Here is a 17455-nt window from a genome sequence, read left to right on the forward strand (position 1 = left end):
GAAGCAAGTGGCCAGGCTAGGAGAAGAGGAGGCCACATGCCAAGGACCTAAACACAGTCTCTGGACGCTGAATGCTGCCCATGTCTGATAGTTAGCAAGACTGTGAATTCTTCAGTTTTATTGCTAAAGTTAAATTTGAGTTACATTTCCCATTTAATTTAATTTTCTCTAAGTTGTATAGATACAATGAAATTTTGCTGACAACCGTTGACTTTAGAAAAGAACCCCAAGCCTCAGGTGTGATCACTGGTTTCAGCCTGGTGAGACTCTAAGGCAAAGACCTGAATAGCTCATACCTGGACAGCGACCTGGGAAACTATGAAATAACAAATGTGTGTTGTTTAAAGCTACTTGATTTGTGGTAATTTGTATGGAGCAAGAGAAAATTAGTACACCAAACATGTCTATAAATTTCAGAAGCAACCAAATAGGGCTTAAATTTCATCTTTCTAACTTCAAAATTAATAGTCAGAATTAGTCTATCCCACTTACCTCAGTATATTCGTCACTGATCACAGGGATTTAAAACATCTGGGTGTTGAAAACTAAGCACTATGTAGTTCATCCGAACGCACTTACCGAACCTCACTGCTTTGTCTTCTGTGTCCCTGGCTGGGTAGTTTACTGTTCTAGATCTGGATCTCCTTCCATCATTGTCTTTCCTGCCTCCCTCTTACCTGCATGTTTTCAAACTATGATAAGTGTTTTACCCAAATATGGCAAGAAGAGTAATGTCCACTTTATATTAAGGGGTAGATAGGATGTGGCTCCAACTTTATAAATTATGCAAACTTTTATTCATTTAGTAAATATATTTTAAGTGCACCCCTCAGTAAACTAGCTCAAAATATAATTTAATTATTTAATTCAAAACTAATGTGATTTAAAAATAGTATTTTAGCTTTAACTATTATTTAAAATTACTGGAATTAATTAAGTTTACAATGCTGAATGGGAAAGTGCTTTGCACTAAGAATGCCTACATTCAGAAGAATGCTTCTGAATCAAGTAAGCAACCAATGAATAGACATACTTGAACTCTGGGTTATTTCTAGTCAATATTCATTTCTAGTCCTTTCAACATTTATATTTTATAATATTTAACATTAGAAACAAATACATTTCCTTCATCTTTTTATGTTTCCTTTTTATTCCATCATATTTGGAGATCACTGCTCAAGTACCTGACACCGTAATGATAATTATACCATTAAATTGATGATAATTTCTACTAATTATTAAATCATCAAGAATACCAGTAATTATTAGATTTTAAGGAATATTTAACTTTAAAAGTGAAGAAATTTCATTGGCTTTTTGTATCACTAAATTTGTTTCAAATTATTATTGAGATGTTAAAATAAAAACCAGCAGTAAACTCATGCTTTTGTTTTTTACTGAAATGATTCATATCTCTTAGAAAGTGAATTGTCAGAGCACAACTAAAGGGTAGCTGAACCTGTTCCACAGATTTTATATATGTGTCATCTGGACTACTCTGCCCTAATGTCCATCACTAAATTAGGTGGTTACCTCCCATTCACCACAGCACACACTTTACTTGCCTATTGTAGACTCGCTTCCATTTTAAATAGATTTATAAAACAAAATCTAATCATTATGTTCAGTTTTTATGTAAGTCCTCTTTTAGTGCTCACAAAAAAGGAAGGAAAACAAAACAATAAGCTATATACAATCCAAGAAATCTTTGGCTCTGTTACACACTCATCACAAAAGTTAACAATGTAGAGTGAAAATTCATGAAAAAATTGCTCCTCAAATTCAGCAAACCCGTGGGAATTATTAATGAGTAGTCTGAGTGGAGAGTTAACACGTGTCAGGAATAAAGCCCAGTGTTGACAATGCTGTGGCTCTCATCCCTCTGCTTTTCAGCTGTTCACAGGCATAGAAAACCACTTGGCTCTGTTAAACCAAAGTGGGATGCTAAGTGGCAACTTTTCATGAATTTGAATTATTGTAACTTAAATATACATACATGGAACGTGAATTTTTGTATTTCTCTGGTTATTGTAATATTTGAAATACATTCGTTATCCATCTCTAGCAAACATATAGAATCCTTTTGTAATCTGTTTTGGGTACTAACTGCAGCTTTTACATTATTTTTCCTATCAGATTCATTCATTTTCATTTGTTCAACAAACATTAAGTATCTGTGGGGTACTGGGATTCTCCAACATGCTGGGATGTATTAAACTAAACACCTTCTCTAATTTCAGGGAACTTCTGCTCTGCATGTATGTGTATATAGCTATGTGGACATCTTAATTCTATTCACAAGTGAAGGGACTAAGTTGGCCTAATCTATACAACTCTGTCCAATAGAAATGTAATGAGAGCTCTGTATACTTCAAGCTTTTTATCAGTCACATTAAAAAAAAAAAGTTAAAGAAAACCGGTGAAGTTAATTTTAAAGTGTTTTGCTTAACTCTTTATATCTATTACCATTACAGCATGTAAGTAATGATTGTTAGTGAGATATTATGTTTATATTATGTTTATATTATGTTTACACTAAATCTTCAAAATCCAATCTGCATTTTATACTTGCAGCACTTCTCAGTTGGAACCATTCACGTATCAATACCCTATAGCCACATGTGGCTAGTGGCTACTGACTTAAACAGTGAAGATTGAGATATGGCTAACATTGATTTTAATAGTTTTATAATACTAAATCTAGAATCTTTAAATGTAAGAGCCCAAATCTTGCTGTTTTGTCAAAGAATAAAAAATATTATTTTAAAATATTTTAATATATATAAATTATTACTCCACAGTAATTTTATATTCTTTTGTTTGTTTTCTAAATCCTGGGAAAGCAAAATTTTACTTTTAGTATTTTGAATATTATTTTTTTATACTTTAGAAAAATAATATGAAAGGTTTTATAATTTCAATCAACCAACATTACTGATTTACCTAGGTTAATTATTTGTAGCTAATGCCACAAAGCTGACAGAAGGTTCATTTGTCGTAGTTGTATTTCTTTCAACTTGTGAACTATTTGCTGAATTATGTATTTAGCTTAGTTTAAATTGCTACCATCATATTACTAATACACTATTTTTATATTAGGACATTTAACAAAGTCAATAGTTCTGCATTGTGAGCATAATTCATAAATAGTTTAATATCTTATATAGACTTTATTGATATGTTGCAAATATTTATTGAATTACTACATACTAATGAATACTGTTTATAAAGTTTTTAAAATGTGGTAAAAGTAACTTTAGATACATATTGACATTCTATAAAAGTTTTAAAAAGTATAAATTGTCTAAGAAATCAAAATAGCCAGGAGTAATATCTGGATTTTAGGCTTTATAGTAAAACACACCTAAAGGTTTAATAATTTTTATATTACTCCTTTAGAGCTACCAGTGTGTATGCCTATCAGGTTGGGAAGGAAATTTTCATGAACAAGAATCCAATGACTGAAAAATGAATCCTTGTGAGAACAAGTCCACTTGTACTGACCTTTACAATAGCTATCGGTGAGTAATATATTTATCATTTTCTTCATGAAATTCTCATTGGAGTTCTCAATGTCCTTGAGTTGCATCCAGACATTATTTCCACGTTATATCCATTTAATTAAGATAACTATTCCAAGATGAAGAACCATTTACTGACAAAAATAGTCACATTCATTTGAAATTTATGTATACCAAATTTCAAGTTAAAACAGTAATAATCACATTAAAACACAGAGTAAAATGGTGTTTACCAGAGGAAGGGTTGGAGGCATAGGAAAGATGTATATAAGGGTACAAACTTGCAAAGAGTAGATATATAAGCCCTGGTTTTCTAGTGTACAGTGTAGTGACTATTGACAAAAATATTACAAGCATCCAACTTGTTAAAAGATTAGATCCGTGGTTCCTAATGTGGGGCACACGCCCCACAGGGGGGCCATTTGATTTTTAAGGGGGTTATTTGAGAATGAGTTATTAATAGTGATTTTTTTGCATTCTTATAGTTGTAGGGGACTCATGTACAATATATAAATATATATTGTGACATACTTATGCATTGCAATTCTGTATTATATGTTTTGAAACTTTTTTGCTATTTTTTAATATCACTTCATATTATTATTATTTTTTAACAATTTTTTAGTGATTTCTTCCTCAGTACTTCAACTGTCCTTTCATTCTTTTATGTTTCTCTTTCATGAATGTCATGGTCTTTAGAAGCTTGTTTGGACCAAGTTAATGGTATTTTAGGCTTCCTCCATGTGAATAGGAGTTCACTTTTTGAATAATAAGAATTATGTCAGCCAGCACCGGTTTGGCTCAGTGGATAGAGCGTCAGCCTGTGGACTGAAGGGTCCCGGGTTCGATTCCGGTCAAGGGCATGTACCTTGGTTGTGGGCACATCCCCAGTGGGGAGTGTGCAGGAGGCAGCTGGTCGATGTTTCTCTCTCATCGATGTTTCTAACTCTCTATCCCTCTCCCTTCCTCTCTGTAAAAAATCAATAAAATATATATTTTTTTTAAAAAAGAATTATGTCATAGGGGGGCATCAGGATTTTAGAAGTGCTTAGATGGGGCATGGCCAAAAAGAAAAAGGTGGGGAACTACTGGATTAGATTTTAATTATCCTTACCACACAAAAGAAATTATTATTATGTGACATGATAGAGGTGCTAACTATGTTACTATGTTATAATGACAAACATATTACAATATATAAAATGTATCAAATAAACATATTGTATAACTTAAATTTATACCATATTACTAAATACGTATTTAAAGAATCAACATATTTCAAGTAGTAAAGAAATACTTTTTAATTTGGAGATGCAATTACCTGATGTGGCACAGGTAACAGATGCATTTACTTCTTTAAAACATGTTTTTGCTATCTCAGCTTTATCTTAGATCATTCCATCCATGCTAAATGAATGCTACAATATGACTTTTTAGTGGGTCCAATGATTTTATTTCATTTTATTTTTTTAATATATTTTATTGATTTTTTACAGAGAGGAAGGGAAAGGTATAGAGAGTTAGAAACATCGATGAGAGAGAAACATCGATCAGCTGTCTCCTGCACACCTCCTACTGTGGATGTGCCTGTAACCAAGGTACATACCCTTGACCAGAATCAAACCTGGGACCCTTCAGTCCCCAGGCCGACGCTCTATCCACTGAGCCAAACTGGTCAGGGCGGGTCCATTGATTTTAACTTCCAATGTGTAACCTAGAAATTTTCATGAGTTTGGATTACTTTAGTCAAATTATTGCTACATTTGACAATATAGAGTGTCCACATTTTAAAATCAAATTATATTAGTTCGTTTTTAGATGAAAAGTTTAAAGAAACTCTAAGTAGATATTCCGAGTAGCTATTGATAATTCAAGTGTTCAATAACCAAATATATATTGGGTAACTCATTCTTTGGCTTGTTTGTTATACACAAGTTCTCTTTAAGGAATGCAAAACCAGGTGTGTGTTTTTTTGGTTTTTATTTATTTTTATTTTTTTAATTTATTTTTTAAAATTCTTTATTAGTTAAGGTATTACAAATGTGTCCTCATCTCCCCCATTAAACCCCCATCCTGCCCCCCTCCCCAACTCCTGCTCTCATCCCCCTGGTGTCCATGCCCATTGGTTTGGCTTATATGCATGCATACTAGTCCTTTGGTTGATCTCTTCCCCTTGCCCCCTTCCTCCCCTACTTTCCTTCTGGGGATTGATAGTCTGATCACTGTTTCTCTGTCTTGGGATCTGTCCCTGTTCATCAGTCTATGTTGATCTCTATATTCCTCAAATGAGTGAAATCATGAGGTATTTATCTTTCTCTGACTGGTTTATTTCACTTAGCATAATGCTCTCCATTTGCAACTGAAATATGTTTTTTCTTGTCACAGAAGCCGATTAGTTGACTATAAATATACTTAGATGATTGTTTTTCAGGGACAATTGAAAATGATTTCAAGGTGCCCTCCAAAATAACTCACATACTTTCTTTTGTCTTATGATTACCATTGAGAATTCTGGATCCTCTGAAGCATGTAAGAGTTTTCACAAATGTATCTTACTTTTGGTGACTGAAATGGGTTATAAAAGCCAGATTAGTCATAGTTGTCAGTTTAATTCATTAAGGAAGAATTCTGAAATAACTGGCAATAGTTAGATTGATATTTCAGTGACAGAAAGGACAAATGAATACTCTTGGTAATATTAAAAATAAACTCACTGTGTTAATAGTTGGTAGTTTAAACTATACAAAAATGTAAAACTCCAGAGTTATTTTTTGTGATACTGATATATTGATATATCACAAATTAATATTAACTGCTTATCTATGCAGTGGAAGAAAGAATCACTTTTGTTAGGCTAGGAACAAGCTCCATTGATGTATATATTTATTTTATTTTCCCTAAATAAGTATTAATTGTAGTCTACATATATAGAATATGAATTTTCCAGTTTCTTTTTCAGGGACTCTGAATATATATATATATAAAATTTCAGCTCTTTCTTAATTACTACAAACAACTTATTTTTGCATTTGAGTATGTGTACACTCACACTATCGCCTCCAGACAAATACCAGCAGGAACACACCTTTAGTTGAACAAATTGGGTTTATAATTGAATGTCCAGAGGGAGAACACACACCATGTAAATCCCATGGGGCACCTCTGTAAAAGGGTGCTGGAAAGGACTTTGAGGTTTGAGGTGTGACATGTAATTTGGGGGAAGGTTTAAGAAAGTGGGACATTGGCCTAGGTCAGTGATGGCGAATCTTTTGAGCTCGGCATGTCAGCATTTTGAAAAACCCTAACTTAACTCTGGTGCCGTGTCACAAATAGAAATTTCTTGATATTTGCAACCATAGTAAAACAAAGATTTATATTTTTGATATTTATTTTATATATTTAAATGCCATTTAACAAAGAAAAATCAACCAAAAAAATGAGTTCTCGTGTCACCTCTGACACGCGTGTCATAGGTTCGCCATCACTGGCCTAGGTTGTACTAGTATATTGCCAGGAAGTGTAAAGAATTATATGATTTGGTTCATAATACATCTTATCTAGAACGATGCAAGACTGGACAGAGGTGAAAGCCAAAATTTTTAAAGCGGCAGCAATCATTTATACTAGCTATGATTGGGGCATGTTTGTGGTATAGATAATGTTCATGTTTTTGTCTACATTTGAATATAATTATGGAGTAAGCTTGTTTTTGTTATAATTCATCAGGATCGCAGAGCAGTCCCGTCTCATTTTCTATGCAATTGTATGTTGAAATGTTCAACACAACACCAATTTCTAGCTGTAAAGCCAGATTTTTGTACTAGATAGCTCCTGGATTGCCTGGATGTTAGTTGCTGCTCTTTAGCAAAATACAATGTCATACATATGTGTAAAAAATAAATATGTGTGTGTATTTATATGAAATATGTCACTAATGTTTGTCCACCTATTGGTCCAAAATATATTATTCTCATTACGTGTATCAAACAGAATGAGAGCATTAAGATAGTAAATTATTATCTAACATGACAGTACTTTTATTTAGATAAAAATACTGTTATTTCCTATACAGATCTTAAAGATATAAAACAAGACAAGCAAAAAAACTATAAATATACATTACTAGAGGCTACTGGGGATCGAGCCTGCAACCCAGGCATGTGCCCTGACCCAGAATTGAACTATGACCTCATGGTTCATAGGTCAACGTTCAACCACTGAGCCATACCAGCCAGCAGATTTTTGATAGATTATTGATTTTATTTCTAAGAAATTGTGTTGCATTTTTTTTCTTTTCTTTATTTTTTTATTGTTTAAAGTATTACATATGTCTCCTTTTCCCCCCGATTGACCTGCCCCCCACCACTCCAGCCTCCCAGGACAAGACCCCACCACCCCAGTGTCTGTGTCCATTGGTTAGACTTATATGCATGCATACAAGTCCTTTGGCTGTTCTCTTACCCCCCTTCCTGCCTTTTCTCTGAGGTTGGAAGGTCTGTTCAGTGTTTCTTTGTCTCTGGATCTATTTTTGTTAAAGTTTATGTTGATCATTATATCCCACATATGAGTGAGATCATGTGATATTTATCTTTCTCCAACTGGCTTACTTCACTTACCATAATGCTCTCCAGTTCCATCCATGCTTTTGAAAATGATAAAAGTTCCTTCTTTTTTACAGCAACATAGTATTCCATCATGTAGATGTACCACAGTTTTCTAATCCATTCATCTGCTGATGGACATTTAGGCTGTTTCCAAATCTTAGCTATGGTGAATTGTGCTGCTATGAACATAGAGGTGCACATATCCTTTCTGATTGGTGTTTCTAATTTCTTGGGATATATTCCTAAGAGTGGGATCACTGGGTCAAATGGCAGTTCCATTTTTAGTTTTTTGAGTAAACTCCATACTGTTCTCCACAGTGGCTGCACCAGTCTGCATTCCCACCAGCAGTGCATGAGTGTTCCTTTTTCTCCGCATCCTCTCCAGCACTTATCGTTTGTTGATTTGTTGATGATAGCCATTCTGACAGGTGTGAGATGGTACCTCATTGTTGTTTTGATTTGCATCTCTTTGATGGTTAGTGATTTTGAGCATGTTTTCATATGTCTCTCGGCCTTCTGAATGTCCTCTTTTGAAAAGTGTCTATTTAGGTTTATCTTTCTTTTGTTAAGTGTATGAGTTCCCTGTAAATATCGAAGACTAAAGCCTTATCGGAGATAGCATTAGCAAATATGTTCTCCCATGCAGTGGGCTTTCTTGTTGTTTTGTTGATGGTTTCTTTGCCGTGCAGAGGCTTTTTATTTTGATACTAGAGGCCCAGTGTACAAATTCATGCAAAAGTGGGGTCCCTCGGCCTGGCCTGTGGGATCGGCCAAAACTGGCTCTCTGACATTCCCCAAGGGGTCCTGGATTGCCAGAGGGCATAGGCCAGGCCACGGGACCCCACCAGTGCATGAAGAGGGCCAGGGAGGGATGCAGGAGGACTCCAGAGTGTGTCTGGCCCATCTCACTCAGTTCTGATCGGCCAGATCCTAGCAGCAAGGTAATCTGCCAGTCAGAGCATCTGCCCCCTGGTTGTCAGTGCATGTCATAGCGAGCGGTTGATCAGCCTTAAGCATACATTAGCATATTAAGCTTTGATTGGTTGAACAGCCATCCAGACACTTAGCATATTAGGCTTTTATTACATAGGACTAGTGGCCCGGTGCACGAAATTCGTGCACGGGAGAAGGTGTCCCTCAGCCCAACCTGCACCCTCTCCAATCTCGGACCCTTTGGGGGATGTGGACTAATGGTTTAGGCCTGATCCCAGGATGTCCGACTGCCGGGATCGGGCCTAAACTGGCAGTTGGACATCCCTTTCACAATCCTGGACCGCTGTCTCCTAATCATTCACCTGCGTGCCTGCCTGATTGCCTCTAACTGCTTCAGCTTGCCAGCCTGATCGCCCCCTAACAGCTCCCCTGCCGGCCTGATTGACGCCTAACTACTCCCCTGCCGGCCTGATCATCCCCAACTGCCCTCCCCTGCTGGCCAGATCACCCCCAAGGCTTTTATTAGTATATATATGACCCTTCACAGAAAATTTCACTAACCCTGCTTTACAATAAGGGATTGACGACTGAATCATTGGGGCCAGGCACCAAGATTTCCATTCTTTGAATAGTGGAAGGAATAATTATCTTGTCTTTAAATTGCCCTGAACCTCAAATGAGATAATGACTTAGAAAAGCATAAAAGCACCATATAAAGACAACTGTCTTTTTCATATACTGAAAAGACAATAAAGTGGTAAAATGAAAAACACTATTTTTATTCTCCCCCTTCCTTCCTTTACAGCCTTTATTTAAACTTTGAAATTTAGAAAAATTTTACTTCTATTTTCATTTCTTTACATTCAATATTATTTTGTATTCGTTTCAGGTTTATTAGTTACAGAATAGTGGTTAGGCAACCATATACTTTACAAAGTACCCACCGGCCTTTGATGATATTTCCAGTACCCACCGGCCTTCATACCATCATTACAACATTGTTGACGCTATTCCCTATAACCTATTTACAGGTTCCTTCCAATCTTTCTTTTGTGTTGCCCGCCCTTCCTTTTCTTTCTCACGTCTTCCCTCATTTTCTTTATATAGTATCTCAATTGGCCCGCAAAGCTCAGTGAAGGCACTGGTACACGCTTAACACATTTTACAGAGCAGGAAACTGAGGCCAATTCCAGTTGGCTATGGAACTGGACTCCTTGCGCAGGGAGCCCTCACAGCCGGCTCTCCGCCTTTCCTAAGGGACAGCCGCGGGGCAAACAGAACAAACCTCCCCGTCAGGCTTCTGAGCCTCGTTCTCCAGCACCTCTTCATCATGGATGCTCCACTTTCTTTCCTCTCCCCCGCCCCACCCCATTCTTTACTGCCCCCCCCTTCTGGGGAGCAGGTGGTAGGCTTGCACTCACTGTGCAGGTGTGCACCCCCATCCGGTGGGTGAGAACTGGGGCAGGGCGGGCGCAGACTTGTTTTTGGGCCAAGGCGGGAGCAGGAGTCCTGGCCTCACAAGTGTGCAGGCCGCGGGGAGGCCCGGTCACCCCCGGGAGCTTCACCAAACCGCCGCAGTGAGGTACCCAGCAGTGGGGCGCTCCTCCACGGAGGTGGTGCCGCCCCTCCACCCCCGCCTCAGGGCTGCGAGTCTGCGCCCCTCCGCCCGGGGTCCTTCCACGCCTGCAGTCATCGCCTCTTGTTTCCCGCCTATTGGGGCCAATACAGAACCGCACTCTCTGCAGGAGAGCCAGAGCCCCACCCGCCAGCACCCTGCCCAGGCCTGAGCCCCCTCCAGTGCACCCCACCTTGGGCCGCTCTGCGCCCCTTGGGCCGCCTGCCTCCTGGCCAGCCGCTTCCCCGAAGCCGTGGCGCTTGCCCAGGATCACCCATCAGGCGGAGGCCTGTCCGCGCACCTGCAGACCCCATGGCCCGGCTCCTGGCGGCCGCTTTGCCAAAGGTTCCTCTACCTTCAGGCTCTCTCCTCAGACCCCGGGAGCTTGGCTCCCGCGGCCCAGCCCTTCCGTGGCTCCCTGCAGCCCCCGCTCTACCCGGCTCTCCTGCCGCCCACCTGTCAGGAAGCTGCCCGGAGCCTTGCTGCGGGCAGTGTGGTTCTGGGGCAGGGGCTGGGGTGTGGGGAGCAGCTCCAGTAAAGTTTAGCAAACCCCAGGCCCCCAGCCCCTCCTTGAGCGAGCCCAGGGCAGGCTGGGGGCCTGGGTCCGACACTGCAGCTGCGGAGGCCCCCCGGCCCTGGGCCTCACACAGGGGTCCTGGCTGGGGGCGTGGCTTAGGCGGCTGTTCTTGGGACAAGCCTCCCTCCCTCCTCCTGCCCAGGGCGCACACAGGGTGGCTGGGGGCGTGGCTTAGGCGGCTGTTCACACCTCCAAGCCCCCTGCCGCCCAGGGCTTCACACTGGGGTCCCGGCTGGTGTTGGGGCTTAGGCCCCACAGGGGCCAGACAGCAACTCAGCTGGCCCTCCCTGCCTGCAGGATGCAAATTAGCCGCCATCTTGGTTGGCAGTTAATTTGTATATCTCACTGATTAGCCAATGGGAAGGGTAGTGGATGTACGCTAATTACCAATGTTTCTCTTTTATTAGATAGGATAGTCCCTATTCTTTATTTTCTCCTTAGTTTCCATTGCCCTAGGAGCGTATTGATAAAGATATTGCTATGACAAATGTCTGCTATCTTGGTGCTTATGGCTTCTTCTACAATTTTTATGGTTTCCCATCTTACGTTTAAGTCCTTTATCCATTTTGAATTTATTTTTCTGTATGGTGTAAGTTGGTCTAGTTTATTTTTTTTGTAAGTATCTATCCAGTTTTCGCAACACCATTTATTGAAGAGAATGTCTCGATTGCCTTGTATGTTCTTGCCTCCTTTGTCAAGTATTAATTGACTAGTGGCCCAGAGGACGAAATTCGTGCACGGGGGAGGGGGTGTTCCTCAGCCCAGCCTGCACCCTCTCCAATCTGGGACCCCTTGAAGGATGTCCTACTGCTGGTTTACAGGGATCGGGCCTAAACCGGCAGTCGGACATCCTTCTCACAATCTGGGACTGCTGGCTCCTAACTGCTCACCTGCCTGCCTGCCTGCCTGATTGCCCCTAACTACTCTGCCTGCCGGCCTGCTTGACCCCAACTGCCCACTGCCACTGGCCTGCTTGCCCCCAAATGGCCTGCTCACTCCAAACTGCCCCTCCTGCTGTCCTGATCACCACCAACTGACCCCCACTGATGGCCTGCTTGCCCCAACTGCCCCACCCCCCACCAGCCTGATCACCCATCACTGCCCTCCCCCTTGGCCTCTAACAGCCCCTACCTTGGCCCCACCACCATGGCTTTGTCCAGAAGAATGTCCAGAATGTCTCCTAAAAGGTATCCCAGTCTAATTAGCATATTACCCTTTTATTAGCAGGGGTGGGCAAACTTTTTGACTCGAGGGCCATAATGGGTTCTTAAACTGGACCAGAGGGCCGGAACAAAAGCATGGATGGAGTGTTTGTGTGAACTAATATGAATTCAAAGTAAACATCATTACATAAAAGGGTACGATCTTTTTTCTTTTTTAGTTTTATTCATTTCAAACGGGCCTGATCCGGACTGCGGGCCGTAGTTTGCCCACGGCTGGATTAGACTCTACGTTGTGTCTTCTAGTTTCCCAGGAATATGTTTAGCTTTTCAAAGACCTCTAGGAACATTTCATTCCCAACTTTTACCTTAAAGTATATTGATCAGCGTCTTGTTAGTCTCAACTGGAATCATCACCTCAAGCACCTACAAGGTTAAGCAATTTCCACTGATTGTTGTGAATAAATCCTTATAAGGATTGTTGAACAGAGTTAGGTTTGACTTAGGTCAAGTAAAGTCAATTCCTGAGAATGGAACCTTTCAGAGAGCTGCCAGACCAATGAAATAGTGACATTCCCAGAGAAGAATCCTATGTGTAAGCTCTAAACCTGCACTGCCTCTTCAGAGGCTGCTAGGCCTCCAGGTTTCACAGATTCATTATTGTAAAGTTGTTGTTTTCAAGACTATGACAGGGCTTGGGAGAGGGAGATGGAAATACAACAAGTTGAACCACCACCAACTGACTACGAGCATGAGATTCAGCCTTTTTTTTTTTTTTTTTTTGTGTGAGTAAAACTTGCTCAGATTTTTGCAAGCCTTTATTTTATTTCCAGAGTTCTGAATACATTGTTTGTTTGCCAGTTTTCTTATTTTTTAATAGAATAGTAAATTTTTAGAAGCCCTTTCTTCACCATTACTGAAGTGACTGTACCAAATTATATTTTATATATAAGAGAGAGTAAGAGCAGGTGAGAATGAGATAGAGAGAAAACATGGGTTCTAGAGTCAGAAAGTCTGGACCTAGAATATATAGTGGATAGACAGTCATACACTTTACAGAGTGATCCCCCGATATTTCAAGTACCAACCTGGCACCATGCATAGTTATTATAATATTATTGATTGTACTCTGCTTTTACATCCTGTGACTATTTTATAATTACCAGTTTGTGCTTCCTAATCCTTTCTCTTTCTTTTTTTTCCCATCCCCCAATACAATACCCCTCTTCTCTGGCAATTGTCAGTCTGTTCTATGCATCTCTGAGTCTGTTTCTTAAATATTACTGGTTTTTATTATTCCCAACATCTATCTTTTTTTTAAATTTTTTTTTTAAAAATATATTTTAAAAAATATATTTTATTGATTTTTTACAGAGAGGAAGGGAGAGAGACAGAGAGTCAGAAACATCGATGAGAGAGAAACATCGATCAGCTGCCTCCTGCACATCTCCCACTGGGGATGTGCCCGCAACCCAGGTACATGCCCTTGACCGGAATCGAACCCGGGACCTTTCAGTCCGCAGGCCGATGCTCTATCCACTGAGCCAAACCGGTTTCGGCCCAACATCTATCTTGTTTTCAAATATATGTGTATAAATAATAGAAGAGCAGCAACCGACAAATGATGAATTCATGGGATTATATAGATAGCAACTCATCCCGTTCTACATGAAGAACAATAAAAGATTACCTTATTCTTTTGTAATTAAGCAACAGTTTATTAATTAAGTAAGTGTTAGGGCTCTCTGAATCTTTCCCACAAATTTCAATTGGGTAAAAATGTCAGGAGGCTCAGTAAAGGATACAATGACTATCTGCATTTTGTGAAATGTCAGTCTAAAGAAAACATTAAAAATCAAAAAGAAAATTCTTAAATTCCGTACTATTTGTGAGAATTCACATTATATACCATAATGAATTCTTAAAATAATTTATTTTAATATGTCGAATGAGAATTGCATTTTATTCACCATATGGCTATATTCTTTGAGAGGAAAAATGTTAGGAAAGAGAATATTTTTGTTGGAATATCAAATCTGTTTAGGTGATCTGTGTTTCCTAAGTTACTGAACCACCTACATGTGCTCATCTCTAAACTCATCACTAAACTACTGGAGTTAACATAGTTTAGTGTTTATACAGTTTCAAGACATTAAAAAGCAAATTGGGCTAGGGATGTAATTTGAATGCTGACTGCAGCCTGCCTTCTGCCATTCCTGGCACGGTTTAGAATTTAACTGCCTTCTTTATTTCTGATTTTTCTTACCCCAAAGCAGAGTCAACAGCTTTAGCTACAGATGGGGCTCTGTATGGCAGTTAAAGGACCCAGATGCCACACTCTGGAGCATGTTTTGCCAACAGCATCTGACTCCTTTGCTGCCGGTGTAATTGGCATCCGTGTGGATGCTTTGGCCTGCCTTTCTTATGGGACACTGCAAAATAGACCTTCAAACAGCATGAAGGTTTTCCCCCAGTCGACCATATGAATTTTGTTTCTTTTCTTCAGTTTATAATTCATGCAAAGTCGTGCTAGATGCCTTAGAGTATGAAATATATACTATGCATTGACACTTTCTAAGCTTTTACTAAGGAAGTTTTAAAAATTGTAATGGATATAACTTAAAAATGTTTGAAATTTAATGAGTATAAGTAGAAAAATATCTATGTTTATTTATATTCATTTAATATATTAAATGAAAACTCTACAAAATTCTGGTGTATTGTTGGAGATTTTTATTTTATTTTATTTTTTGCTGAGCTTATGCATAGAGCCCCAAATGCTAATGATAAATGTAAAATAAGTGCTAACATAAGAGTAAATCATTGCAGAATTTTAATCCAGAAAACAGCAATCTATGGTGCAAATTCGCCTTTAGCAAATGGAAGATTTTTTTCTTTATAAGCACCTTAATTATGAACAACATATATGTTGGTATGTGAATCTTTCACCTCTCTTTTGGGTAGCTACACCATATTTTATTTCATGGATATAATGTAATGGCCACTTAGGCAATTTTTAATATTATACAATTATAAAGTATTGTTTGGGGAAATTAATTATATGTGGCTCTTTTCATGCATATGTCTGTATGTTTATACAATAAATTCCTAGAAATGACATTGATGGATCAAAGTATGTCCGCATTCAAGATTTGGACAGATTTTATACAGTTACCTTTTGGATAGATAGATTTACTATTACATTTACAATTAGCTAGACTATTTTTACCAAACAATTCTAGATCATATCATTTTATGCTAGAACAAAATATCTTAGTGATGTTTATCTATGTCCATATATGTGAGAACCAAAGCTTAGATATTTTCAGTAGCTAAGGTAAAGTCAGTGTTAAAAAGCGGTAAATCTAAATATCAAATCAAGGTTTATGTGACTCCAAATCTGTGTGTTTTTTATCACTTTTAACTGGTCTTGATTTTAACATAAAATCATACATATATTGCCACTGACTACCCCTTAGTTCCAAATGGGAGCAGTCTCCATAGTAATTCTGACTGATTTCTGAGCCATTAAAGAGTTATTCCTTTTCTCAATGGAAAAGTTGGAACTTGACAGAGTTCCAATTTTATTGAAAAGTAACCCAAGGAATAAGTATGTTTTCTTTGAAAGATGAATATGTCCTATGACCAATTATAATTTTACAAATAGGCTTCAGAATTCACTAAATAAAATTGTTTTTTTTTATAACAATAGCACAGAAAAGAGAAAGGGAAAATCCCTGTTTCTTGTAATGAGAGGCTCTTATGTTACTGGGACATGGTATTATATTACCTGTGGATGAGTGATAAACTGAAAAGATATTTAAAACTGTTTTTGAATGAATAAATGAACTCTCTTACTTCATGGAAGTTGTGTTGAAAGCAGAAAAGAATGCGTGAACTGAAATACAGTGTTATCTGACGCCATGCTATTTTTCAGAATAAATCAAGTTCCTGGTTGTTTCCCACTAAAAAAAATAAAAGGTCCCTATGTTCCCTCTGTGTTAGTTCCCTATGGCAGTATTTGGTATTCCTTAACTTCTAATGGATCATTTCAGTCTCTGCCTTCATCTTCTCATGCGATTTTTCCTGTGTGCATGTCTAGCTCTCTTTCCAAATTTTCCCTTTTTTTGTAAAGATGTCAGCCATTTTAGATAAAGGCCCACAGTCATGTTAGATTAATGTCCTCACTTTCACGTCATTACCTCTTTAAAGACCCTATTTCCAAAGGAGGCCACATTTTGAGTTACAGGGTGTTAGGACTCATGATCTTTTAGAGGCACACAATTCAAATCATAACACCCTCTGATGTATTCTCAGTGCAGATATTAAAGCATTTCTTATAACTGTGGCAGCCCAGAATTTTATAATTTGGTATACCTGTGCATAAAATATCTTCAATTTTATTCACAGAGCTATGTGCATAAAATACTTAAAGATAATTTTTTTTATTTAACAAAGTAATTAGAAAAAAATCAAATCTTAGATCATCTCATTATTTCTTACAGTAAAACTCTAGATTGAAAGTGTTATTGTCTTAGAATGGGTTATACAGTAGGGCCTTGACTTACGAGTTTAATTCATTCTGTGACAGAGCTCATAACTCAAGTGACTCGTATGTCAAATCAAAAGTGAATGAGTGAGACACGTGATGCTGGGCTGATGTTGTGGTGTTCACTGTGACATTCGCTGCACCAACTAGCGGTGGGGTATCTGAAGCTGGCTCATTGTGGGGCACGGGTACAGTGTTTTGGACAGGTTCAAGCCTCAGACTAATGAAAAGACAGGGTCCTCTCATTGCCACGTGCAAGTCCCAGCTGGAAGGGCAGGGCCCTCCCAGAACAATCATAGTCAACAGCTGTGGTTGTAAGCTTGAACCTATGGTCCGAACACGTGGCCCCACGTGCCTTGTGCTAGAGTTCAGGTGCATGTACTTGAGTAGGGTTGAAACTCACGAGAATGCTGTAAACAACGTGCTCACACCCCTACTTTGCCTCTTGGCATCTGCTATAAAATAAAGACACGGCTTGTGGGCGCTATTGTTGTCT

General features: G+C 38.7%; 1 protein-coding gene across 1 annotated transcript in view; it reads left to right on the forward strand.

Annotated features, from left to right (window-relative positions):
• EYS (eyes shut homolog) overlaps positions 1–17455 on the forward strand; it is a 1266634-nt gene that overhangs the window by 359122 nt on the left and 890057 nt on the right. Inside the window, 1 exon segment of the mRNA XM_059702239.1 lies at positions 3400–3521. Coding sequence (XP_059558222.1) covers positions 3400–3521 — 122 coding nt within the window.

The sequence above is a fragment of the Myotis daubentonii genome, chromosome 6 (assembly GCF_963259705.1).
Source record: "Myotis daubentonii chromosome 6, mMyoDau2.1, whole genome shotgun sequence".
NCBI lineage: Eukaryota > Metazoa > Chordata > Mammalia > Chiroptera > Vespertilionidae > Myotis > Myotis daubentonii.